This window comes from Rhinolophus sinicus, chromosome 18 (genome assembly GCF_057876585.1).
Source record: "Rhinolophus sinicus isolate RSI-liver-muscle chromosome 18, RSI-T2T, whole genome shotgun sequence".
Classification (NCBI taxonomy): Eukaryota; Metazoa; Chordata; class Mammalia; order Chiroptera; family Rhinolophidae; genus Rhinolophus; species Rhinolophus sinicus.
In genome coordinates this window covers 75,591,588-75,617,596 of record NC_142518.1, presented here as the reverse complement: position 1 = coordinate 75,617,596, position 26,009 = coordinate 75,591,588, and the positions used below count along the sequence as shown (strand labels likewise).

Below are 26,009 nucleotides of genomic sequence, written 5' to 3'. Positions count from 1 at the left end.
ATGGAAGTAAAAGCTAAAATAAACGAATGGGATTATATGAAACTTAAAAGCTTCTGCACAGCGAAAGAAACCATTGACAAAATAAAGAGGCCACCAACTGAATGGGAGAAGATCTTTGCAAACAGTGCCTCCGATAAGGGGCTAGTATCCAGAATATACAAGGAACTCATGCAACTCAACAACATAAAAACAAACAACCCAATTGAAAAATGGGCAGAGGACTTGAAGAAACATTTCTCCAAAGAGGACATACAAATGGCAAATAGACATATGAAAAAATGCTCAACATCACTAATCATCAGAGAAATGCACATCAAAACCACAATGAGATATCACCTCACCCCAGTCAGAATGTCGATCATCAACAAGACAAATAGTAACAAATGTTGGAGAGGCTGTGGAGAAAAAGGAACCCTCATACACTGTTGGTGGGAATGCAGACTGGTGCAGCCATTATGGAAGGCAGTGTGGAGGTTCCTCAAAGAATTACGAATAGAATTGCCATATGACCCAGCAATCCCTCTCCTGGGTATCTACCCAAAAAATCTGAAAACATTTAGAGATAAAGACACGTGTGCTCCAATGTTCATTGCAGCTTTGTTTACGGTGGCCAAGACATGGAAACAACCAAAATGTCCTTCGATAGATGAATGGATGGAGAAGTTGTGGTATATATACACAATGGAATACTATTTGGCGGTAAGAAAAGATGATATAGGAACATTTATGACAACATGGATGGATCTTGAGAGTGTAATGCTGAGCGAAATAAGTCAGACAGAAAAAGCAGAGAACCATGTGATTTCACTGATATGTGGTATATAAAACTGAAAACAACAAAAGAACAAGACAAACAAATGAGAAACAGAAACTCATAGACACAGACAATGGTTTGGTGGTTGCCAGAGAGTAAGGGGGGTGGGGGGTGGGGGGTGGGAGATGAGGGTAAGGGGGATCAAATATATGGTGATGGAAGGAGAACTGACTCTGGGTGATGAACACACAATGGGATTTATAGATGATGTAATACAGAATTGTATACCTGAAATCTATGTAATTTTACTAACATTTGTCACCCCAATAAATTTAATAAAAAAGAAAAAGAAAAGTTAGCTATTTTAGTGTACATACACACACAAACAAACGTATATTGTCATGATCATTTGCAAAATGGTCCTTTTTGTGTCTTTTATTTTATGCAGTTGTCATTTTAAAATGATGATTTTTGTCTTATTCTCAGGTAAGTAAGAGTTAGTTTTCTTTTTGTGCCTTGAAATTACTTTTAAAAGTCCCCATATTTTCAGCAGTAGAAACCTTATTGATTTGTTTTCCAATCATATTTTATTTTTACATATTTGGCATTGATGATCATTCATGTGGGCCAGATGTATGAAGGGTGCCTTTGTTCTAGGTATAAAAGAATGTCCATTTACATAGCTGATGTATTCATTACCAGTTATTCTCATCTATTATTTATTTATTAAAGTACCACTTGGGTAGAGAAGGAGGGATATGGACAGGTAAGTTTGAATGCCCCCAAAGTAATAAAACTATTTGTTTCATTAAACTCTATATCCGGACTTCTCTAATGCAAACTGATCTTCTCAGACAGATTTGGGGTGAAAAGAGAGTTACCATTTAGTGAATCATGCCTTGGGGTAGACACATGTGTTACATAATTTTGTAATCCATATGAGAACTAGTTAATGATAAGTAAAACAATCATTTGGTAATTTTGCTGTCTTACAGTATAAAATAAGAAGTATGTTCCTATAGAAACAATTTGGATTTAATTGATTAACTGTTCTGTATTGGTAATTACAGTAATTTTGTCATTGCTCAATTTCATTTCGTTGAAGAAGAGGTGCTTTTGTGGTATGTTTATATTGGCAGAATGAGGAGACACTGGGCAAGTTTGAAAGCTTGAAGCTGGTCACTGAGAGACATAAAGGTTTTTCATCAATCTAGCAGTATTTAGTTGAGACATGTAAAGTCCCATCTTTGACTGGACATTTGGTTAGTGTTTAATACCAGGAAGGGGTGGGAGATGTAGGCCTGGTGGGAAATTACATTTCCCCTGGTCTTTGGTTCTACAGCTGTATAGAAACCTTGGTAGTGAGTATGGAGTTCCATATGTGCATTTCAGATCTGGAAGTAGAGAGACAGCTCTAATTCAAAATATTTTTTATCTGTGAGATTTATCTAAAAAGCAAACGTTTGGGATATTCTTGCTGATTTTTTTAAAAATTAGTTTCACGTGTACAAAGCAATGTGATAGTTAGACATTTACACCCCTCAGAATGAAACCTTACCTCACAAAGTGATAACCCGTCCCCAATCTACTGGCCCTCTGATATCATATATAACTATTACAATACCATTGACTATATTCTCTACGCTGTACTTTACATCCTGAGACTATATATACTGAGGGTACCAAAAAAGTGTATACATATTTTAAGAAAGGAAGACTGTATTAAAAAAAAAATTTAAAAAAAGTAAAAAATAAAATTGTAATAATGTATACCGATAACAAAAGATGAATACAAGTTTGACTTTTGCAATTGCAAGAGGTGCTCAAAGTGGTTACCATCAGCGTCCAGACAGTTCGAATTATGGTGGACTACTGTTGACCAAAGTGTCCACTTGTATACATTTTATGGCACCCCTAGTATATGTATTTAATTATAGATGACATTCTATATTATTTTATATTAGTTTCAGGTGTACAGTGCAGTGGTCAGGCATCTACACAGTCCATGAAGTGATTCCCCCTGATAAGTCCAGTTCCCGTCTGGCACCTTACATTCTATGATATCACTGATTATATTCCTCATACTGTATTTCATATCCCTTTGACTATATTATGACTACTAATTTGTGCTTTCTAATCTTTTCACCTTCTCCTCCATCCCCCAACCCCCCTCCTATCTAGCAACCATCAGTTTTTTCTCTATATCTCTGAGTCCAGCGATTGGATAAAGAAACTGTGGTACATTTGTACAATGGAGTATTACTCGGCCATAAAAAGAATGAAACCTTACCATTTGCAACAACATGGATGAACCTAGAGAACATTATGCTAAGTGAAATAAGTCAGACTGATAACGATAAATACCATGTGATGTCACTTATAAGTGGAATCTAAAGAACAGAATAAATGAACAAACTAATCAGAAATAGACTCAGAGATATTCTTGCTGATTTTAAAGAAGAGGACTAAGTAGTCTCCAGGGGCAAAATTAGCTTTCAGGGATGAATTCAGGGATGTTCAATAGCTCAGGTGGCAAGTCTTGATTTATTGTTGTATTGATGTGATAAAACTGAGTAGGTCACAGTCATTTCCAGATCCTGTACACCACCTTTGGCTCATTTGTAGTCTGCCATGTACGTAACAGTTCAGCTGGAGGCTTTTAAAACCAGAACATTTAAATACACGCAGGAAGTTGTTGTACTAATGCTTGTTGGTAGGGCTGCTGTGTTCTTTCTTATCTTCCCAGGGAGTTTGGTATTTTTGTTTAGCTTCTGCTTCATTTGTTTTCAAAGTTATAGGCTTTGAAGTAGGCAGTTATATAGGACTACCTAAAGAGAAGTGTAAAGCAAGAAGGTAAGCAATTACCCTTCTCATTTCACTACCTTATTGTCTCAGTTTCTCAGCCAGTGTCATTCGTGGATTTTGCTTTTTTTCTCATAGGCTCTGCACTGACTTGCTTATGATATCCTCATTTTCTATGGAAACTTATGTTGTTCTGTGCTCCCAGATTAAAAGCTTGCTCAATTTACTTTTTGAACATTGAACTCTATGGTATTGTCTGATGTGTTAGTGGGAAATTTTAAAAATAATTTTTGATATAATCTAACGGAACATGTCACAGTATTTTTTTTCTACTTGTTCTATCATAAAAGAACTTTGCATATGTAGTTAATGTGAAGTTCCTGTCCTTAGGTAACTGCCTTTCTATAAATATGACTCTGAGATTGCAAGATTTGTGCTATTAAGACTATGATAAATAGTGTTATCATACAGTGTTACTTAGTACAATAGTGAGGTAAATCGCTATGCCATAAGATTGTTTAAATCATCATGGCTGGAGAAATAGCCCTTTAAAAGAACAATAACAAAACACACATACGTCAGACATCATTCATGATTATTAACTTCCTCAAGATTTTTTGGCTGTTGTAAATAAGGTTGTTCAGGTAGCATTTTTTCAAACTCATATGGAGGGAGAATAAGAGGAATGAGCTATATTTTTGGCATGGATTTAAACAAAGAAATATCAGTGTGACTGGTAACTGACACTTTTTATCAAGTTCAGTTTCTACCTGACTGCTTTGATTTTTTTTTTTATTTCATTACTTTGGATTTTAGAGTTCTTGATTTGATATTTTTTAAGAGCAACATCTCTAACCTTTTGGTTCTGAGCAGTGTGTTGCCCCCGAAATTGGTTGACTCACCTCATAGTCTTCTACCTATTCACTCCCTGTCAAAGCTGGAGAGATCTGTCCCCTTTACTTTCTGCTTCCTCAGCCATTTTCCTGCTTGCTATAATCTATTTGTGATAGTTTTCTTTTCACATTTAATATGTGAAACCTACCAGAGTTTGACCTTTAAAGTAACTCAGTGTTGAAATGCCTTGAGACTTCCAATTTGTCCATGAGAGAGTAACTGGTACTGTGTTTCCCCCCAAAATAAGACCTAGCCGGACAATCAGCTCTAATGCGTCTTTTGGAGCAAAAATTAATGTAAGACCCGGTATATTATATTATATTATATTATATTATATTATATTATATTATATTATCCCAGTCTTATAAAGACCCGGTCTTACATTATGTTATATAAGACCCAGTCTTATATTACAGTAAAATAAGACTGGGTCTTATATTAATTTTTGCTCCAAAAGACGCATTAGAGCTGATTGTCCTGCTAGGTCTTATATTCAGGGAAATATGTTATCTGGTATCCAAAAATTACTAGACATTCCAAGAAATACTAAAATGTGTTCTGTAACGAGGAAGTCAGTTATTAGAAACAGAACTAGAAATGACAGTTATAGAATTAGCAGACATAGACTTTAAAACAGCTATGAAAGAAAGAAAGAACATGAATATAATGAGCAAAGAAATTGAAGACATATAAAGAACTGATTAGAACTTCTGGAGCTCAAAACTATAGTATGTGAAATGAGAAATTCACTGGTTGAGATTAACAGCAGATTAGACTGCACAAATAAGACCAATGAATATGAAGACACAGCAATAGAAATTATCCAATCTGAAACTGAGAATGGAAAAAAAAAAACCTGAAGAAAAGAGAGTGCTTCAGTGAACTGTGGGGCAGAATCAAGCAGACTATCATACATGTAATTGGAGTCCCAGAAGGAAAAGAGAGAGAGGGGAATAGGCAGAAAAAAAAATAGTTGAGGAAATAATGGCTAAAATTTGCAAGTTATGATGAAAACCCATAGAAGCTCGGTGAACCCTAAGCAGGATAACCACAATGAAAACCACTCTATGGCTATTATAATCAAATTGCTGAAAACTAGTAGTAGAGGGGGCACTTAAAAAGAAGCTAGAGGGGGGAAAAGAGGCATTCATACAGAAGAACAAAGATAAATCATATATGTCTCATTAGAAACAATGCAACAATGCAAATGAGAAGACAATAAAGTGATTTCTTTAAAATGCCAAAAGAAAAAAAAGTACTGTCAACCTCAAATTCTATCTCCAATGAAAATATCTTTAAAAAAATTAAAGCAAAAATAAATGAAGATGAAATACATTTTTTTCAAACAAATACTGAAAGAATTGTCACCAGAAGACCTGAACTACAAGAAATATTAAAGGAAGTTCTTTAGGCTGAAGGAAAATGGTACCACATGGAAACTTGGATTTGTACAAAGTAATGAAGAGTGCCATGTAAGTGTGGTAAGTATGGAATAAATGTAAAAGACTTTCTATCTCATTTTAAAATTTCTTTAAAAATTAAGTAATTGTTTAAAGCAAAATTAATCATCTATCATGGCACTTATATAAGGTATGACCATAGCTCCAAGGGATGGGAAGAGTGAAATGGAAGTATGCTGCTAAGGTCCTTATGTTACATGTATAGTGATGTAATGTCACTTGACGGTTGATTGCAGTAGGTTAAAGATTCATCGTATACAACCTGAAACAACCACCAAAAAAGGCACAACTAATAAACTTATAATGGCAGTAAAAACACTAAAATGTACTCATTTAATAAAAAAAAAGGACAGAAAAAGAGGAACAAAGAACACATGGGAAATATAGAAGCAAAAAATATAAACATGGTAGACAAACACAATCATATCAAAGTTACGTTAAACATAAATAATCTAAATACTCCAATTGAAAGGCTGCATAAAAATTCAAGATGAACTATGTTATGTATTGACTATAAGAAACCCATTTTAAGAATAAAGACACAGACAGGTCAAAAATAAAACGATGGAATAAGATATATCATGCAAACACTAATCTTAAGAAAGCTGGAGTGACTATGTTAATTAGACAAATTAGACTTCAGGATGAATAGTATTACTGGGGATAAGGGGACATTTAATAATGGTAAAGTGGTCAATTTATCAAGAAGGCAACAATCCTAAATGTATGTTCCTAATAGAGCCTCAAAATACATGAAAAAACAAAGCACGATATGAGTGAAAGGATAAATAGATAAAGCCACAATTTGAGTTGGATATTTCAACACCCTTAACTCAGTAATTGATAGAACAAATAGAAAAATCAGTGAGGAACTAGAAAGCCTGGCCAGCATTAACGATCATATATACCTAATTGACATTTATAAAGCACTAGACCTAACACTATCAGAATACATTTTCTCTTCAAAGAGATAAAAGACGCAAATTACCAATATCAAGAAAGAAAAAAAGATATCACTACAGATCCTATTGATATGAAAAGGATAATGAGGGAATGTTGTGAATAACTTTATGCCCACAAATTCTACAACTTAGAGTAAATGGAAGAATTCCTTGAAAGACACAAGTCACCAAAACTGATTTAAAAAGAAGTAGAAAATTTGAATAAACACATCTATCAAAGAAATCAAATTTGTAATTTAAAAATAATCCCATAATTAAAATCTAAGTTCCAATGACTTTAATGGTGAATTCTATAAAATATGTAAGGAACCAATAAACCAGACTTGTGGAAAACAGGATAAAATTCTTCCCAACTCATTCTATGAGGCTGGCATCACCATGATACCAAAAACTTACTAAGATATTACAAGAAAAGAAAACCAAAGGTCAATATTCCTTATGTACATACACACAAAAATCCATCACCAAATATTAACAAATACAAAAATGAACCTTGACCTTTACCTCACAGTTCACAGAAAGCAACTCATAATGTATGAGTATATTAAACCTAAAATGTAAAATCTAAATTTATAAATTTTCTAGAAGAGAACAGGAGAAATTTTTCATGACATTTGGATAAAAATGTCTTCTATTGGACACAAAACATGAACCAGAAGAGAAAAATTGATAAAATTATACTTTATCAAAATTTAAAACACATGCTCTTCAAAAGATAGAATTAAGAAAATGAAAAGGCTCTCCTTCCATCACCATATATTCGATCCCCCTTACCCTCATCTCCCACCCCCCACCCCCCACCCCTCTTACCCTCTGGCAACCACTAAACTATTATCTGTGTCTATGAGTTTCTGTTTCTCATTTGTTTGTCTTGTTCTTTTGTTGTTTTTGGTTTATATACCACATATCAGTGAAATCACATGGTTCTCTGCTTTTTCTGTCTGACTTATTTCGCTCAGCATTACTCTCTCAAGATCCATCCATGTTGTCACAAATGTTCCTATATCATCTTTTCTTACCACTGAATAGTATTCCATTGTGTACATATACCACAACTTCTTTATCCATTCCCACACAATGGGATTTATAGATGATGTAATACAGAATTGTACACCTGAAATCTATGTAATTTTACTAACAATTGTCACCCCAATAAATTTAGTAAAATAAAATTTAAAAAAAACACAGAGAAAAGAAAAAGAAAATGAAAAGGCAAACCACAGACTAGGAAAATATTTTCAATACATATATTTTATAAAGATCGGTATCCAAAGTATACTTTTTAAAGCCTACAACTCAATAGAAAGACAAACAATCCAATTTAAAAATGAGTTAATGAGTTGAACAAGCACTTCCCAAAAGAAAATATGTGAATGAATATTAACCACTTGAAGAGTTTCTCAATGTCCTTAGTTATCAGAGAGCTACAAATTAAAACTGCAATGACTATATTCCCCAAACTGTCTTTTGTATCCCCGTGGCAATTTGGAGTACAGCATAGGGAATAGAGTCAATGGAATTGTAACAGCTATATATTATGTCAGAGGTGTAGTAGATTGGGGGAGGACGGTTATCACTTTGTGAGGGTTGTAAATGTCTATTACATTGTTCTGTACACCTGAAATTAAAAATAATAATAATAATAATAATAATAATAATAATAAACACACACGCACACACACACATTATGCATTAACTTGAATTTTTTTAAAAAGGACAATACCAAGTGTTGGTGAAGATGTGGACAACTGGCATACAATGCTGTAGGAATGTAATTGGTACAGTCACTGGAAATTGGTACAGCCAATTGGAAAATAGTTTGACGGTTTCTTATAAAGTTAAATATACACCTACTCATGGCTCAGCAATTCTCTTTATAGGTAGTTACCTAAGAGGAATGAAAACTTATGTTCACATGAAACCTTGAATGCAAATATTATCATAGCAGCTTTATTTACAGTAGCCCCAAACTGGAAACAATCCAAATATCTATCTGTGGATGCATAGATAAATAAATGGCGGTACATCCATTCAGTGTAATACTACTCAACAATAAAAAGGACCAAACAACATGAATGCACATCAAAAGCATTATTCTAAATGAAGGAAGCCAAACACAAATGACTGCATATTGGATGATTCTATTTACATGAAATTCTAGAAAAGGCAAAAGAATAGTGACTGAAAGCGCATTAGTGTTCACCAGGGTCCAGGACTGTGGGGAGGGGATTGATTGCAAAGAGGCATGGGGGAACTCTGGGGTGGTGGCAGTGTCCTATACCTTGATTATGGTTTACGTTACATGTTTGTGTATGTTTGTCAAATTGATTGAATTTTACACTTAAAATTAGTACTTTTATTGTATATAAATTGTACTTTAATAAAGTCTTATTTTTTAATTTTTTAAAGTTTTTCAACTATAGTTGATCTTCAACATTATATTAGTTTCATGTATACAGCATAGTGGTTAGACATTTAAATAACTTACAAAGTGATCCCCCCAATAAGTCTAGAACCCACCTGGCACCATACGTACCGTGTTTCCCCAAAAATAAGATCTAGCCAGACAATCAGCTCTAATGTGTCTTTTGGAGCAAAACTTAATATAATACCGGGTGTAATATAATATATAATATAATATATCACACCAGGTGTAATATAATATAATATGTAATATAATACCAGGTATAACATAATATAATATAATATAGACCGGGTCTTATTTTACTATAAGACCCGATCTTACATAATATAAGATCGGGTCTTATATTAATTTTTGCTCCAAAAGACACATTAGAGCTGATTGTCTGGCTAGGTCTTATTTTCTGGGAAACTTGGGATATAGTATTTGACTTTCTCTGACTTATTTCACTTAGCATGCATAACACCCTTTAGGTCCATTGCATTGTCGCAAATTGTAAGGTTTCATTCATTTTTTATGGCCAAGTAATATTCCATTGTATATATGTACCACATCTTTTTATCCAGTCATCTGTAGGCAGACACTTAGGTTGCTTCCCCATCTTGGCTGTTGTATATGAAATGTCCTTTGTCTCTTGTTATAGCCTTTATTTTAAAGTCTATTTTGTCTGATATAAGCATTGCTACCCCAGCTTTTTTTTTTCTTCATTTCTATTCACATGAAATATCTTTTTCCATCCTTTGACTTTCAGTCTGCCTTTCAATCTGAAGTGGGTCTTTTGTAGGCAGCATACATATGGGTGTTGTTTTCTTCTCCATTCATCCATTATGTGTCTTCATTTTTTTTAACTCTCAGATGAAGTTTTTTTTTTTTGGGGGGGGGAATATGGGGAAACAGTGTGTTTCTCCAGGACCCATCAGCTCCAAGTCATTGTCCTTCAATCTAGTTATGGAGGGTGCAGCTCAGTTCCAAGTCCAGTTGCTGTTTTCAATCTTAGTTGCAGGGAGACGGCACAGCCCACCATCCCATGCGGGAATTGAACCGGCAACCTTGTTGTGGAGAGCTCGCGCTCTAACCAACTAAGCCAGCTGGCCGCCCCCCCCCCCCCCCCAGCAACTCAGCAGCAGCTCGCGGCAGCTCATTGCCTTCAATATAGTTGTGGATGGTGTGGCTCACGGGTTGCCCGTGTGGCAACCGTGTTGTTCAGAGCTTGTGCTCTATCCATCTGAGCCATCTGGCCGCTCCCACCGTATGTCTTTTGATTGAAGCGTTTAATCCATTTACATTTAAAGTATTAATAGATATGTAGTTATTGCCATTTTATTATTCACATTTTTGATCTTATAAAGTTGATTTTTAAAAAGAAGCATTTTGGAGGTGAGGGTGTCAATTACATGTTTAAACAAGTACTCAACCTCTTGGGTATTTAATGGTAGACATTCTTGAGACGTTGAACTGTTTTACGAAAGGTAAACAAGGTAAACAGGTGGGGAGAAACAAAGGCAGCATAAGCAGCCCTGATACAAAATAATGGTCTCAGTTGAGTACTTTGTCCCTTGATCCTGCCTTTCTTCTTCCCCTTAACATAAGAAGGACTTGCTGAATTCCTGCTACAAAACAGTCTGTCCAGCTCCTTTCTCCCAAAGGAGGAAGTAATCTAATACAGGACCTTAAAAATCAAAACATTTACCTTTCTAAACCCAGAAAACGTGAAAAACAAATACATCACAGTTTTATTGCAGGTTTTACTTACTAAGCTGGCACATTACATCGGATCTCCATGGAATGGGAAAGAAGATAAAAATTTAGAATGAAGAAGCTGGATAACTTTCCAATCCTTTTTATGTTAGTGTTTAAATCAATCAGCATATTTATTTCCTATCTACTAGATTTCTGGTAATTGAGTGGGTTTGTAGGGTAAGAGAAGATGGTAGAAGATAGATAATTAGCTGGGGAGGTAAGATATACCTACAAAAACCAAACCAAAACAAAACAAAACAAAACCTCAGTTGTCTTCATTGTTTTGTTTAAAATGTTATTAATTCCCCTAACTATCTGGCATACAAATTGTCAAATGGTAGTCCCAAAACGTGGTTCCATACGAGTTTTTAATGGCATAAAAAACAAGAGTTGACTGTGTCAATCAATAGTCATTCTAAAACTCCTGGATCTAGTTATCCTAGTCTCTTAGTTTTGCTTATAATTCGTTTCGAAATCTTAAGACTTTGGCAGAAGGTCATCTGTTTTCGCCTGGTCTGTTTTATATTAAAATAATTAATTATTTTCATAGTAAAGGCTAAGTCTCAAACCTTAAAGTTCTTTGAACAAATGGTTTTGGAATAGGAACTCTGAATAGAAATTATTTCATTTTGGAAATCTATAGCGATTTGTCAACTAACATTTGTGAGTTAGACTTTCAGATAATAAAGATTTGTGGTTTGTTCCTGTTATCAGAAACAAACAAACAACAACAACAAAAAAGCAACAACCACACAGCTATTTTATCCTTACCATGTATTAATTTTTTTTAATTTATTTTTTAAATTTATTGGGGTGACAATTGTTAGTAAAATTACATAGATTTCAGGTGTACAATTCTGTATTACATCATCTATATATCACACTGTGTGTTCACCACCCAGAGTCAGTTCTCCTTCCATCACCATATATTTGATCCCCCTTACCCTCTTCTCCCACCCCCCACCCCCCTTACCCTCTGACCATGTATTAAATTTAATACCTACTGCAGTGTAAACTAAGAAGAGAAAATATGTACAAGTATGGTGTTTTTTCCAATTCAGGTAGTCTTTTTCATCTAATTTAGGGATATAAAAAAAATAGGGTGGCCAGTTAGCTCAGTTGGTTAGAGTGTGGTGCTAGTAGCACCAAGGTTGCCGGTTCAGTCCCTGCATGGGCCACTGTGAGCTGTGCCCTCCTTAAAAATTAAATAAATAAATAAATAAATAAATAAATAAATAAATAAATAAATAAATAAACAAGACAAACTTTCTCAGTGTATCAAGTCTGAGACTGATTTTTTTTAAAAAGTTTACTGAAAATTTTGATTTGGTCTTGTTAAAAGGAATAAATGGTTCTTTCAGTTCAAAAATTGACAGATTCAAGCTTAAAATATGCTTGTGATTTGGCTGGTTGTATGTTGGTGGTGACTACCTTTTCATTTACAAGACACACACTTTTGAATCTTCCTGATCAAACGTAAGACTTTATATGGCCTCTCTTCCTCTAGCATTTTCCAGTTAAATTAGCATTATAAAAATGGGGTGGGGGAGGATATAGTATTTCTGGGACTATCAGGTAGAGAAAAGTACTGAAAGATTGGTAGTTCCTGACTCCCACTTTCAGATACTTGTGGTCTTCTATACTAACCCATGCTGTCTGTTTAAGCAGTGTCTCCTTGTATTCCTGAGCCCCATGGGATACCTGTTTACACAGGTTGGAGGGAAGAATGTGGTATAAGCTATAACTGCGATTTAGTGTATGTCCCTTATCTGCAGTAAAGGACTGATGTGGGTGAGAAAGTATAAAATGCATTAGAACCTTCCCCCCCTTCCCATTAACCGATTTCCATTCCTCTCTTTTCAGGGCTTTCTATCAATTTGAATTTCACGTTATCTGGAAGAGTTAAGCCTCATTCATTCATTAATGATTCGTTCATTTATTAAAAAGCCTTATTAAGTAATATGAATTACTTAAACAATCAGATGGTAAATGGAAATTTTGATTTGGTGGAAATTTGTAGATGTTAGCTAGATGACCTGAGTTTGTTGAAGGCTATCTAGACAATAAGAAAAAAATGAAGCAAGAAGGTTGAAGGGGAGTCAGAAAGGCTGTTGGGAGGCCATCATAAATAAAATGGTAGTTTTTGCTATGGGCTTTTAATGGGAATAGTATAGAAGTTTATGGACTGGGTGAAGTGTTTCTGGGTAATCCATAATTTCCAGTTTTTCTTGGTATCTTCTCAGCTAACCTTTATCAGAGGAGGAGGAGATTATGCTCACTTGTGTAGTATTCTTGAGATTTTCCAATTTGCTGGAATGGGTTTGCTACTCAACAGATTTTTCCCTGTATTGGGGAAAAACAAATCGGTAGTGAGAAAATTTGGAGAACCTGCCAGATTTCTAACACTGATCTGTTGGTAACTGTGCACTTAGTCTCCCTGGATCGCTTTTTGTTTTTCACCTGTAAACTGAAGAGGAAGACGATAATCTCTTCAAAGTTCTTTCAACCAATAACCTTAGATACATTAGTATATAAAATTTGAACTGTGTGCTAACGTTTTTGTTAGGGATTTACTATGGACTGAACTGTGCCCCCGCCAAATCCATATGTTGAAACGCTAACCCTCAGCATGACTGTATCTGGAGATAGGGCCCATAATAAGGTAATTAAGGTTAAATGAGGTCATGAGGGTGGGGCCCTGATCCCATAGGATTAGTGTCCTTATAAGAACAGACACTAGAGAGCTCATGTGTGTATGCTCGTTAGCTCTTTCTGAATACTCAGAGGAAAGGCCATGTGAAGACAAAGCACCCGTCTACAAGCCAGGAAGAGAGCTCTCACCAGAAACAGAACCTTGATCATGGACTCTCCAGCCTGAAAACTGTGAGAAAATAAATTTCTGTTGTTTAAGCCACCTATTGTATAGTATTTTGTTATGGCAGCCCAAGAAGACTAATACAGGATTTAACCATATTGAGTACATTTTTACAAATTGAATCTGTAGTTTATATGATTTGTACATTAGATATATAACTTCTTTGTGTTGGAATAGGAAGTGAAAGGTTTTAAACCTGGTGGTGGAAGGAAGACCCCACCCTTTCTGTTTTTCTCTAAGCTCCTAGATTCTGGGGAATTACAGTATTGAGCTAGATGTTATGAGTAACTCAGTTGGATTTTTGAGCTAAGTAGCAGAGGAACCTGAGCATAGTTGAGAAGCAGTTATTATTTGAAGGCAGAAGAAAAGAACCAAGCTAGAGGGCTTCTCTCTTGAACAGTATCTACCTACAATATTAATAACCTTTTGAATGTCCCTGTTATAGTAATTAGTATTATATCGCTGGGGATTGATACCATATTGTTAGTGTCACCACCTACAAACCTCATTCTGAAGAATCCAATTCTAATGAAGAGCAAATTGCCAGAGTGGGGGCTTGTAAATGTCTAAGGCTGTTTTTTTTTCTCTGTTTGTTTGTTTTTTGTTTTGTTTTTTAAAGATTTTATTGGGGAAGGGGAACAGGACTTTATTGGGGAACACTGTGTACTTCCAGGACTTTTCCCAAGTAAAGTTGTTGTCCTTTCAATCTTAGTTGTGGAGGGCGCAGCTCAGCTCCCAGTCCAGTTGCCATTGTTAGTTGCAGGGGGGCGCAGCCCACCATCCCTTGTGGGAGTCGAACTGGCAACCTTGTGGTTGAGAGGATGCACTCCAACCAACTGGGCCATCCGGAGGCAGCTCAGCTCAAGGTGCCGTGCTCAATCTTAGTTGCAGGGGGTGCAGCCCACCATCCCTTGCATGTGTCGTCGAGGAATCGAACCGACAACCTTGTGGTTGAGAGCCCACGCTCCAACCAACTGAGCTACCCAGGAGGCAATTCAGCTCAAGGTGCCATGTTCAATCTTAGTTGCAGGGCACTATCCCTTGCAGCCCACCATCCCTTGCGGGACTCAAGGAATTAAACTGGCAACCTTGTGGTTGAGAGCCCACTGGCCCATGTGGGAATTGAACCGGCAGCCTTCAGAGATGGAAGCACGGAACTCTAACCACCTGAGCCCCTGGACCGGCCCCTAAGGCTGTTTTTTTAAAACCTCTGTTTTTGCCTTGGTATGGCAGGGGGATAGGCTTTATGGTACAATATTGTTAAATAAATACACCTGTTGCACAGTTGTACCCCTCTCCCACAAGCTTGTTTCTAACCTGTTCTCGTCTGCAGCAATAGGATCGTCTAAAAGAGTGCCATAGGAAGTGGCAGACAACTTGGGCTGGGGAGTATTTTGCTCAGATTTACATTGCTTTTCTGTACTGTTGCTGGTTCCATGCAAGTGCATTTCTCTGAGAGCTACTACAATTGACCTGACGGTATTGGCTGCCTGTTGGCCGGGAGGATTCTCCTAGATTAGTTGGTTACTTCCTGTTCCTGTCTGTGGACTTGGAAAAACAGAGAGAGTTTACTTTCCTCCAAAGGTTTCTCAGAACATGGTACAAAATGTTCAGAAGTAGGAGAATTCCTTTAAAAGCTATGCTTGGTTGCCCTCAGATAAACATTTGCATTAATATTTCATTTTGAACTCCTTTCTAGTTTGCAATATTTTTTCAATGTATGTAGGTGGCCTTAAACCATATGGTAAAAGTATTTTCCAAAATCGTTCAATCTCTGCCTTACTATGAACTGTTTTCCTTATATCATTGTCATTGAGCAGCTCCTCTCAACAGGATCAAATCCCTTTTTCTACTTTGATCTGTCTCTGATTATGTTGATGTCTTATGTCCTTTTGGGAACTCATACATGTTTTACTAACACATTTAAGAATGAAGTTGCCTGTTTCTTGTCTGTGTATACTGGGAAAAGAAAACTTTTTGTTGCTATTTTCAGATAATATGTATCGAATGTCCCCATAGTCATTGCCCTTTACAAAATAGTTATCACACAAAACATACAATCTCTTGTGCTCCCTTATGTTTATTCTGTTTCAGTCTACTTTAAAATTCTTAACTTCCCAAAGTTCTTTTCCCCATTAAATGTTGCTTTTGGTATTGTAGGTTTTTTTCATTCTATATACATATTCTTTATAAAAATACATTGGATGAGCATTTCCAAATGAGAAATTAAGAGTCCCAGATTTTGAAGGAATAGTTTTATTCTGTCTACTTAAAGTGTGATATCTTCCATCTTCAGGCACAGTGGGGTTGTCAAGTAGCAATCCCTTCCATCTTCGACACAGATACTTCCCCGCAATACCAACCCCCAGAGTGCATGCTGGTAAGGAACAGGGAGAATACAGATAATTCTACGTCTGCTTTACCTCTTATGAGGGCTCTTGCGAACACACACTCTATAGTGCCTAAAATTCATGGACTGTTAGATCTAGGAGAGACCACAGTGCTGTTGCACTTCTACACATCCATGCTCTTATTATGGGATGCCTTTTCTCCCAGGCTGCCAGGCAAAATGCAGCTTACCCTCTAGCATCCTACCCCCTGAATACATCATCTGTCCATCACTGATAGCATTCCATTATAAGAAACAGTGTATCGTTTCCCCCACCATGTATTTGAATGCCCTCCAACAGATTTCATAATACAGTATTTAATTTGTGTTCTTTTTCATTTACCTTGCACATTTGAATGTTTGCTTGAGTAGCAAGTATTATAGTGAGAATGATGTACATGTATATTTTTTAGTGGGATCAAGAAGAGAATTGCAGGTAAAGTACTTTTAAATGACTTTCTTGTGTTTTTGATAGGAAATGAATTCACTCACATTTTTAGATTTCTCACTCAAGTCACTGAGAAAGAGAATACACCACTTACTTCTGTATCATTGAGAAGCCATCATGGTATTTTAATGACACATTATGTATGTTACAGCGTGATTCACTTTGTTCTCAGTCTGCCAAGGGACATATGTAGAGATTTTTTTATATAGGCGTTATGGTAAAAGTATTTTCCAAAAACATTCAATCTCTGTCTTAGGGGAGAGGATTGATATCTTACTGTCTGTATAATGGTTGCTGACATTGACTCCACCAAATTAGAAGGTTAAAAAATGAAGAGGTGAAATTCATCTTTAAAGATAATGTGTGAATTTTAGGACACTAGTATTTGTATGTGTAATAGAAAAAGTGAGAAAGTAATTCCATCTAATTATCTTGATCTGTTAGTCGAGAGAAATTAGAGAAAATTTCTAACTGGAGCATTAGAATCTTGTTTCAAGTTATAAGTTATTCAGTACACATGATATAGAAAACAGAAAACCTGGAATTTACATTTTGCTTTTTATTTTAGTACCTTTAGTATGGGTCCTTCAGCACTTGAATGCTACAACAACTTGGCCTTACATGTACTTTAGTCATCTTTTTCAATGTCTCTGGGCATTTGGCTCCTGGAAGAAGGTAACTCTTAGTACTGCTCCCTGGTTTGTATACATTATTTATTTGGGAACCTGTCTGCCACTGTGGCTTGTCAGAACTCGGCACAGTTTAAATATTTCGGGTGGGTGATTAAAGTGCTTGAACAGAGTATCTTTTCACCCAACCCCTGATGACTGACTAGAGAGTACTTTAAAGAAAGAATTGTGTTCTCCAACTCAACAGCATAATATAACAAATATATGATGTGTGGTATGTCCCCCTAAGATTTAAATTTTTAAAAACCTGCAATGTTTTATATTATACCAACAATAATACTGTCAATACTCATATTAACATGAACCATCCCAACTGCAGGGTGTTTATCTTTTTACAACATGTCTTACAATGTGTAAATTAATTTATTTTAAAAAACTGACATAAAGTTACTTCTAATGAAAATAATTGTTTTTACACTTAACCAATAGTTGAGACTGTCAGTGGTTTGCTGCAGAATCCAAACATCTACTGTATTAAAACTTCGTTTAAAACTGCATTATTTCCTTGATACCATTGTATTACATTTGATACTTTGATAGTTCATGCTTGAGAAGTTGTATTTATTGGCAATAATTTTATCTAAAAATTAAAATAAATTTTCTGGTTTCAGAGCATTACTTTGTTAATGTTTGCTGTTGTCCTTCACCTTTCCAAACCCTACTCATTTTTCTAGGCCAAGCTGAAGATGATCAAACTCAATGAAATTTTCTTCTATCCCACTAGCTTATTTTATGGCATTTTGGAAATAGTTTATAGCACTTATTTCCTTTTTCCTTGTGTTAGCTGTGAACACGCCTGCCTTCTGTACTGGCTCGCAGAGAGCAACATCTGTGTTACAGGCAACTTTGTATTTCCCATAACACCCTTTCACGGTAGTTTGCCCCAATATTTTCAGTAAGTATATATTGACATTGGTGATTTCCCCCCTCATTTTATAAACTAGACTTATGAAGCAATAAGTAACTTGAGGTTTAAATAAAGAATCAGGCAGTCAATTGTGAGGGCTAAAGCTCTGTAGTCAAGATTGCCCAGGTTTGAGTTCCTACTTCATTATGTATTAACTGTGGGACTGCCTCATCTGTAAAATAGGAATGTTAATAATAGCACTAGCCTCCTAGAGTTGTTGATAAGGATTAACATAGATAATTGGTTTAAAGCATGTGTCGTGCTGCCTAACATATAGGGTACGCTCAATACACTGTAGCTATAATTATTGTGAAATACAGTCCTATTAGGCTAGACCTAGCCCCTTGAGGGCCTGTCATTTGGTCTTTATATCTCAGGCACCTAACCTTGCATGTAGTAAATACTCAATAAATACTTGCCGGAGTTCAATTGATTGATTTACCCTATTTTTATCTTCCATTACAGCCCACTGTTTGTAACATGGAAGATTGGTCGAGATAAAAGATTGCGTGGATGCATAGGTACTTTTTCTGCCATGAATTTGCATTCAGGACTCAGGGAGTACACACTTACCAGGTGAAGACCAATTTTTGTTACCTCTGCTTCTACACTATAAAAACAAAAACAAAAAACTTATGAAACTTGAACCTGATTCTTTAACTCCTTTTTCTTTACTGAACTGTCACTATTCTTGACTCCTTTCATGTCAGACTTTTTTTCTTCGACCATTTGCCTTATCTCTGATAAAATGCTTTTGATATATGTTATCATAATATAAAATACTGTGATTACATGTATTCTGCCATATATGTTTTAAAGTGTTTTTCTTTTCTTTCAATGGCCACCTTATTTTTATAAAAAATAAATCAATGACCACATGTCCATGGGTTACCAAAATGTATTATTTCTATAATAATAGTCATTGTGTCTATCAGGCTTTTAAAAATTGTTGATGTCTATTTTATCTTGCACATTTTGTTACACTTTTATGTACTTTTGAAATTGAAGCAAGAACCTAGGAAGAAAGTGATGCCACAGCCTGGCGGCATAATTAATTCACATTCACACTTTACCCAGAATTAATTGCAGCTTACTTACTTGGTTTTATCTAACACAGGACAAAGTAATGAATGCCTCATTATGGTTCTTAAGGCTTTGTTCTTAAGTTCTGAACTCACAAAAAGCTATCTAACGTACCATCTTATTTTTTCAGTTCAAGTTTAGATTTCTAGCAAATTTTATCCAAAATTATTTCAAAAGAAGAAAATTCCTTAAATAATAAGCTATTAGTAAAGGAATTTCCTGTTTTTGTTTATATTTCAGGGTGATTATCTGATATAGTTTCTATAGTTGTAATATGCACAGTGTCTGTCCAACAAATTGGTCTCTGCTGACTATTGGTACAGCAATAGTTGTACCAATTATTCTACAACTATTGGGGCAAGTTGCTTAACCTCCCATAGATAAAGTTGTAATTACAGTACATATTGTTTTGTATATACTTAATAGGGATATTAGGGTGATGTTAGGGGAATGAAGCAATCACTGCTTTGCTTCAGGATTAATATTGTTGGAACATGCATTATTTTACTACAGCATTGCATAAATGCAGCTCATAGCACCAGTTAATAAAATGCAGGTAACTTAAGTTATATTCTTTTATTTGAAGGTGTAGCTTACAGCTACAGGGTTTTCTTAGCTTGCAATGAAGCCCAAAAAGAAAAGAAAGGTTTTGGAGGGTTGCATTCATTCTTAGATTTTCACAGGAGTTACAACTTCGGTGTTTGGACTTGATTAAATCCAAGCAGTACAATACAGGCAGTAAAGGGGTCCAAACAAGTATTCTGAAAATAACTACAACTTGCTAAAGATAGTGTAAATGCTAGGCTAGGCTTTTTTTTTTTTCTCCTGACGTGAAATACCATGGACGCATTTTGGGACTTTAGCAAATTCTTCCAGTGACTACCTTTAGGACAGGTACATATGAAATTACACTTTTAACAGCTAATCAAGGCAATTTATTATACATTTCCTAATGTTAGTTGTTATGAGGAACACTGGTTCCTTGGTATTGCCTGAAAAAAGGATTCTATGGTCAAGTAAATTTTGGGAGCACTGGTTAAACAAAATTAAACAATTCTGCTCACTGCAGGATTTCCCAGAACCTTTTATGTTAACAATGTTGTTCCTAGACTTCAGTTTTTTTGACTACAGAACCTTTTATCCTCCCATCCCATTGTCTTACACTGGTAGTATTCCAAGGAATATATTTTCCAAAACATGTCTGTTATCAAATTTCCATTTAAAAAATTTCCATTTTCTTTATAGTTAGGGAGTGTAGGTTGACAGTATAGAAATCCTTTGTACTTTCTAATGAAATTGTGGCAGAAATCCCAGCAACAAATATTACACACTTTAGAAATCTTGAGTAGTAATAACTTTAGTAGCAATTTGGTTTTGTTTAAAGAAAATATGAGCTTATTTTGCCTACATTCATAAGAAGGGGTGAAAATATACAACTTTTCTGGACCCTAGGTAATTACTCCTAGGGTAATTACCAGAAAAATTACAGTATACTTTTCTGACAACATGACTCTGAATGAATTGTTCAAATAGTTGAACTTGGAAATTTACCTACATTTGTGTACATGGTTACCCTCATTGTAGTCTATAGCTCTTCCTGTTTACTTTTCATTTTTTTCCTCATGTTTTTATACAACTTCCTGAAATTGTATGTATCACAGAAACATGTGTGTGTTTGTGTGTGTATATATACACATATACATACTTGGTCTTCTCATTTTTGTTTTGCTTAATATGATAATAAGAATGAAGTTATTTAGAAGAGATAAACAACAAAAAAAGCCTTACAACACATAGTTGCTCTTTTTTCTGGATTCATTTTAGAATCAAAATTGTGGAGTTATTTTTAAAAGTTGCAATATAATGTCTTTCAGTCCAGTAGGGCACTTATCACGTCTGCATATTGCTGCTGCTGCTATTGTTGTTATTATTATTATTAATAGCTACCATTTATTAAGAGCCTTACTACACTTCAGACACTGAAGAGGAGCTTTATATACATGGTCCTCACAACATCTCTTAGGTATTAATATTCACATTTTTAAAATGAGGAAACTGAGTTTATAGAACACATATAGTAAGTGGTAGAACCAGGATTCAAACCAGGCCATCTGACTGTAAAGCCCAAGCTCTTAACATTTAAGATAAAACAAAATACAGTTTTCTGAAAATTTATGTTTTACAGCTTCATCATGAAAATCATGAACTTGAAAGCAGATTACTATAAAATAAATCATGGATCAATAGTTCTTTGAAAATTCTACTTAGGAGTTAAGACTGAAATCTTGCCATGCTATTTTAAATTCCAGAAAATCCACGGATGGGATTATAAAAATGATGTAACTCAGGGTTGTATAGACTAGTCAGAAGAAAATTGACTTGGATTAATATTGTAGAAAAGGATAATGTTTATTACAAAAATATACTACTGTATGATAGGAAACTGTGTTCTTTGGTTTCATGTAAATAATGCTCTAGACTTCAAGAAGATTACAGTGTTTTTTTAACTTAATAATTGGTGGTTCTTGGATTCTGGTCTTCCAATCTCAAAACTCCATAAATCACAGAATTTTCCAATGGAATCAAATAAACTTAGGGGATTGGGGATAAGAATGAAGGAGAACACAAAGCAAAAAATAAGCAGTGATATTAAAGACTCACCAGGTAAAGGTGTCTTTAAAGAAAGAATATCTGGTTTTTCACTATCTTCAGCTGTGACTAGGCTGTTGTTCAGTTTTCAGAATGTTACTCAGCTATATTCTTTTTTTATTGTAAGCTATACATAACAAAATTTACCATTTTAACCAATTAAGTGTACAGTTCTATGGTCTTAAGTTCATTCACATTGATGTGCAATCATCACCACCATTCATCTCTAGAACTTCTTCATCTTCTCCAGCTGAAACTCTGTGTGCACTAAACACTAACACCCCATTTCCCCCTCCTCCAGTCCAGAGAACTTTCTAACTCTATGAATATGACTCTTCTAGGTACCTCATGTAAGTAGAATCATACAGTATTTGTCCTTTTGTGACTGGCTTATTTCATTAGCATAGTAAATATCTTTATGGTTCATCCATGTTGTAGCATGTGTTAGAATTTCCTTCCCCTTTAAGGGTAAATAATATTCAATTGTATATAAAGAAACCACATTTTGTTTATCCATTCATCCACCTGTGGACACTTGAGCACCTTCCACCTTTTGGCTATTTCAAATAATGCTGCTGTGAACATGGGTGTACAAATACCTGTTTGAGTACCCTTTTTTCTCTTGAATGCTAACCATTTTATAGAAGACAGATCTAGCTTGTTTGTGGTCCCTTAATCTCTAAAACCTAAATCTAAATAAAAAAAAGAAAAGAAAAATGACCACTTTTTAAATGAAATTACTATCGTGGATTAAGTTTTTATTGATAAACATACAGTTTTAAAACTAAAATACTTGTCATGGTCAAGTTTTATGTTCTCCTAGTTGAAATTTTGATTTTAGACTGAAATAAAACCTTATAAATAAGCTGTGGATTTCCTCCCAGATGTGAAAATGCATAATTTCTATGTAGGTAGCAGGAAAACTTTGTGAGAATTCTAACATGGAACTATTAAATAGACTAACCTTGTCCTTGGAGACTATGGGTAAAAGCAAGAAAGATTATAGCAAATAAAAAGCAGGATGGAGAGCTCAGAATTATTGATAGAAGTTTATCCATGGTGTCAAATTAAAGTCCACAAATAACTATTTATTAGTGGTCAAAACTTCAAAATAGAAATACTCTTTGTCCCAGTTGAAGAAGAATTTGTAGTATTTACCAAGCTACTAGCATTTATAGCTTTTACGTGTTAGAAAGGAGAGACAAATTTATTTCCTTCCATTTCCTATTTAGATTATATACTTTTATAGATAAGAGAATTATGACTAATAATAGATGAATACAAACATCTCAATCAAATAAAATTCCTTAAAAACTTTGGCTAATAAACTGTCTAGCAAAGGATAGGTTTATTACTTTATGAAAATTGAAGTTGGTAGTAATTTTTCTAGATGACATAAATGATTAATAGACGTGATCTTATTTTGTAAAAGAGGAATGTGGTCTATCATCACACTTAAAAGACTCTTTTTTCTAGTTATTTTGTTGTACTTAGACCTCTTCACAATCAAATATAATAATTATACAGGTGTCTGGAGCTTGGTTCTGGCCTGTGCTTCTTTGTTGCACTGCTTAATTTGGAGAAATCAACACTGGAAGTTTGTTCTTTTTTAGGGAGCAAGGTGACCAAATAAAAGGTGATATGTTTTGGAGTTTTGTGTGAATGACTTGTGTGAGTGAGGTGTGTGGGGGGGCGGGGGAAGGGGGAAAGAGAGATGGGAGAGGGAGAGGGGGAGGGGGAGGGGGAGGGGGAGGGGGAGGGGGAGGGAGAGGGAGAGGGAGAGGGAGAGAGAGAGAGATTGTTTGCATGTTATAAGTGTTCACTTACTATTAGGCTTTTTGAGACACTAGAAATAGTGATAGATCTTTACTGCCTTCCAAAGTCCTGGCTAGATTGAATATTTTGGGGTGACTATAGATTTTTTTGTGAACTAAATTTGCTTTTATATTTTGGTGTTGTAATCTGTCAGTTTTCTAAAGCAGTATGAGTTTAAAACCATTCTAAGTAGGATAATTTATATTCTCCCCCCTCAAGGTGGACTATTTTGTGATCATTCTTATTGTTGATTATTTCACATAACTAAATTTGGTTCATTGTGAATAATTAGCTTAAACAAGCCAATTTAATATTAGTCCTCACGGTAGCATCACTCAGATTTTTCTTATGAAAAGCTGTACATGAGTCACTTCTGACTGTACATAATTGTTATGGAAGCTCATTCTGGAGATGTTAAGGCCAGACTATTTTTGGCAAGTGTCTGTGGCAAGACTCCTGGCTAAAATATGCTTTTTCTAGAAATAAATTAGATGCATAAAAAACACTATGCAAAATTAATTAGCTTAATTTACACTCTGCATTTTTGTTGCCGTTTTTACAAAAGGCAGGATGGCCTGAAGCCTAAAACTTATACCTAATTTCTTAGTTTCAGTGTATAAAATTGTTGGGCAGATTTTATAAGCATTTAATTTAAGGTACAGTTTGAAATCTAGATTGTTATATACCCTTAACTCAAAATTATCCATTTCATCAGACAGTTAAACATAATCTGTGGAAATCTAGAATCTTCCTTTGAGCCACTAGTTTAATGCACTCCTCCATTATCCTGTGGTTGTGTTAATGTGCAGAGAAGATGTGGCCAAAACATGGCCAGCAGAATGTCGAAAGAGAAACTAAAGAGCAAGAAGCATTCCCAGTATGGGTGATGGCTCCTGAGTTATAGAGAATTATCTGGATTCCTATAGCACCTACTGCCATAGGAATTCAGTGTAGTGAGGATATCAGATTCTGGTTCCTGGAATCCTTGTACTGCTTTGATTACGAGCCACAGGCACAATGCCTTTGGGTAGAAAAGCAGAAAAGGCCACCTGTAAAAAGGTGAAGGTGTAAGAGAAGCCTGAAAATGGGTATTTGCGGTGTCAGAGCTCTTGGTTCTTGCCCATTTCATAAGGGGAGGGTAAACTACAAGAAATTGACTCTCTTCTTATGTCTATCTAAACTTGACCCCTTTGTTCCCAGGAGACTGCAGTTTCCCCCTTTAAACATGTTTAAACAGTTCATTCTGTAAATTGCATCTATATTTTGCCTTTAGGAATTTATAATATAGTAAAAGCAATAGGAAGTTATATAAATAATTATAGTACTAGGTAGAAAATGATTTTTGCCAAAGAGGAAGAGAAGGTGATGATACTAGATAAACACTCTACAGCCATAACAAAAACATAAATGTATTTAAAGCAAGTTATGAAATTATTTCATTTGGTCCATCCCTGGTTCACTTTGAGTAAGAGGGAAAAAACTGTACACTACCTGTTTTGGTTTGTTTTTATCCTACTTGGACCAAAAAAAAGGTCAATTACAGGGGTGTGTATAAATTGTTATCAAAGTGACCACATACAAGGTATTGAGTATTTTGGGAGATTACTAACATATTTTGAAGGGGAAAATGAACTTGATATGGAAAAAAATGAAAAACTCAGAAATAGAGTACACTTAAAAGATTGTATACACACACACACACACGCACGCACGCACGCACGCACGCACGCACACAGACTTCACCAAAGAGTAGCTAGAACCAGTTGGATTATAGCCCTGGTGCTTGACAAATGCAGAAAATTAAAAGTTAATAGTGTAGATTCTGGTTTCTTCTTGTCCCATTAAAATGAATTCATATTTTGTTTCAGTACAGTAAGCTGATATCTACCTCCTTTCATGCAGTCTTCATTTTTTCAGATGAAAGACTAAAGTGGTAAAGATAAATTAGAATACAAATATTGTGTGAAATCATTATTATATTAGATGTGGTCTAGAATCATACTGTAGTCATTCAACAATAGAATTACTTTTGTCTGAGCATTTACAACATAAAGATAGAGTCTACACATGAGTGTCTAAAATATTTGAGTCATTAGGACCTGAACAAACAAGAGAACAGA

General features: G+C 35.2%; 1 protein-coding gene across 2 annotated transcripts in view; it reads left to right on the top strand.

The window, feature by feature from the left end:
* Positions 1 to 26,009, top strand: part of AMMECR1 (AMMECR nuclear protein 1) — a 119,338-nt gene that overhangs the window by 44,142 nt on the left and 49,187 nt on the right. Inside the window, exon 2 of one of the 2 annotated variants that reach the window (XM_074323793.2) lies at positions 18,808 to 18,918. The exons of the other annotated variant lie outside the window; for it this stretch is intronic. Within the exon in view, the coding sequence (XP_074179894.1) occupies positions 18,808 to 18,918 (111 nt within the window). The remainder of the gene's footprint in view (positions 1 to 18,807; positions 18,919 to 26,009) is intronic. 2 annotated transcript variants of the gene reach the window in all.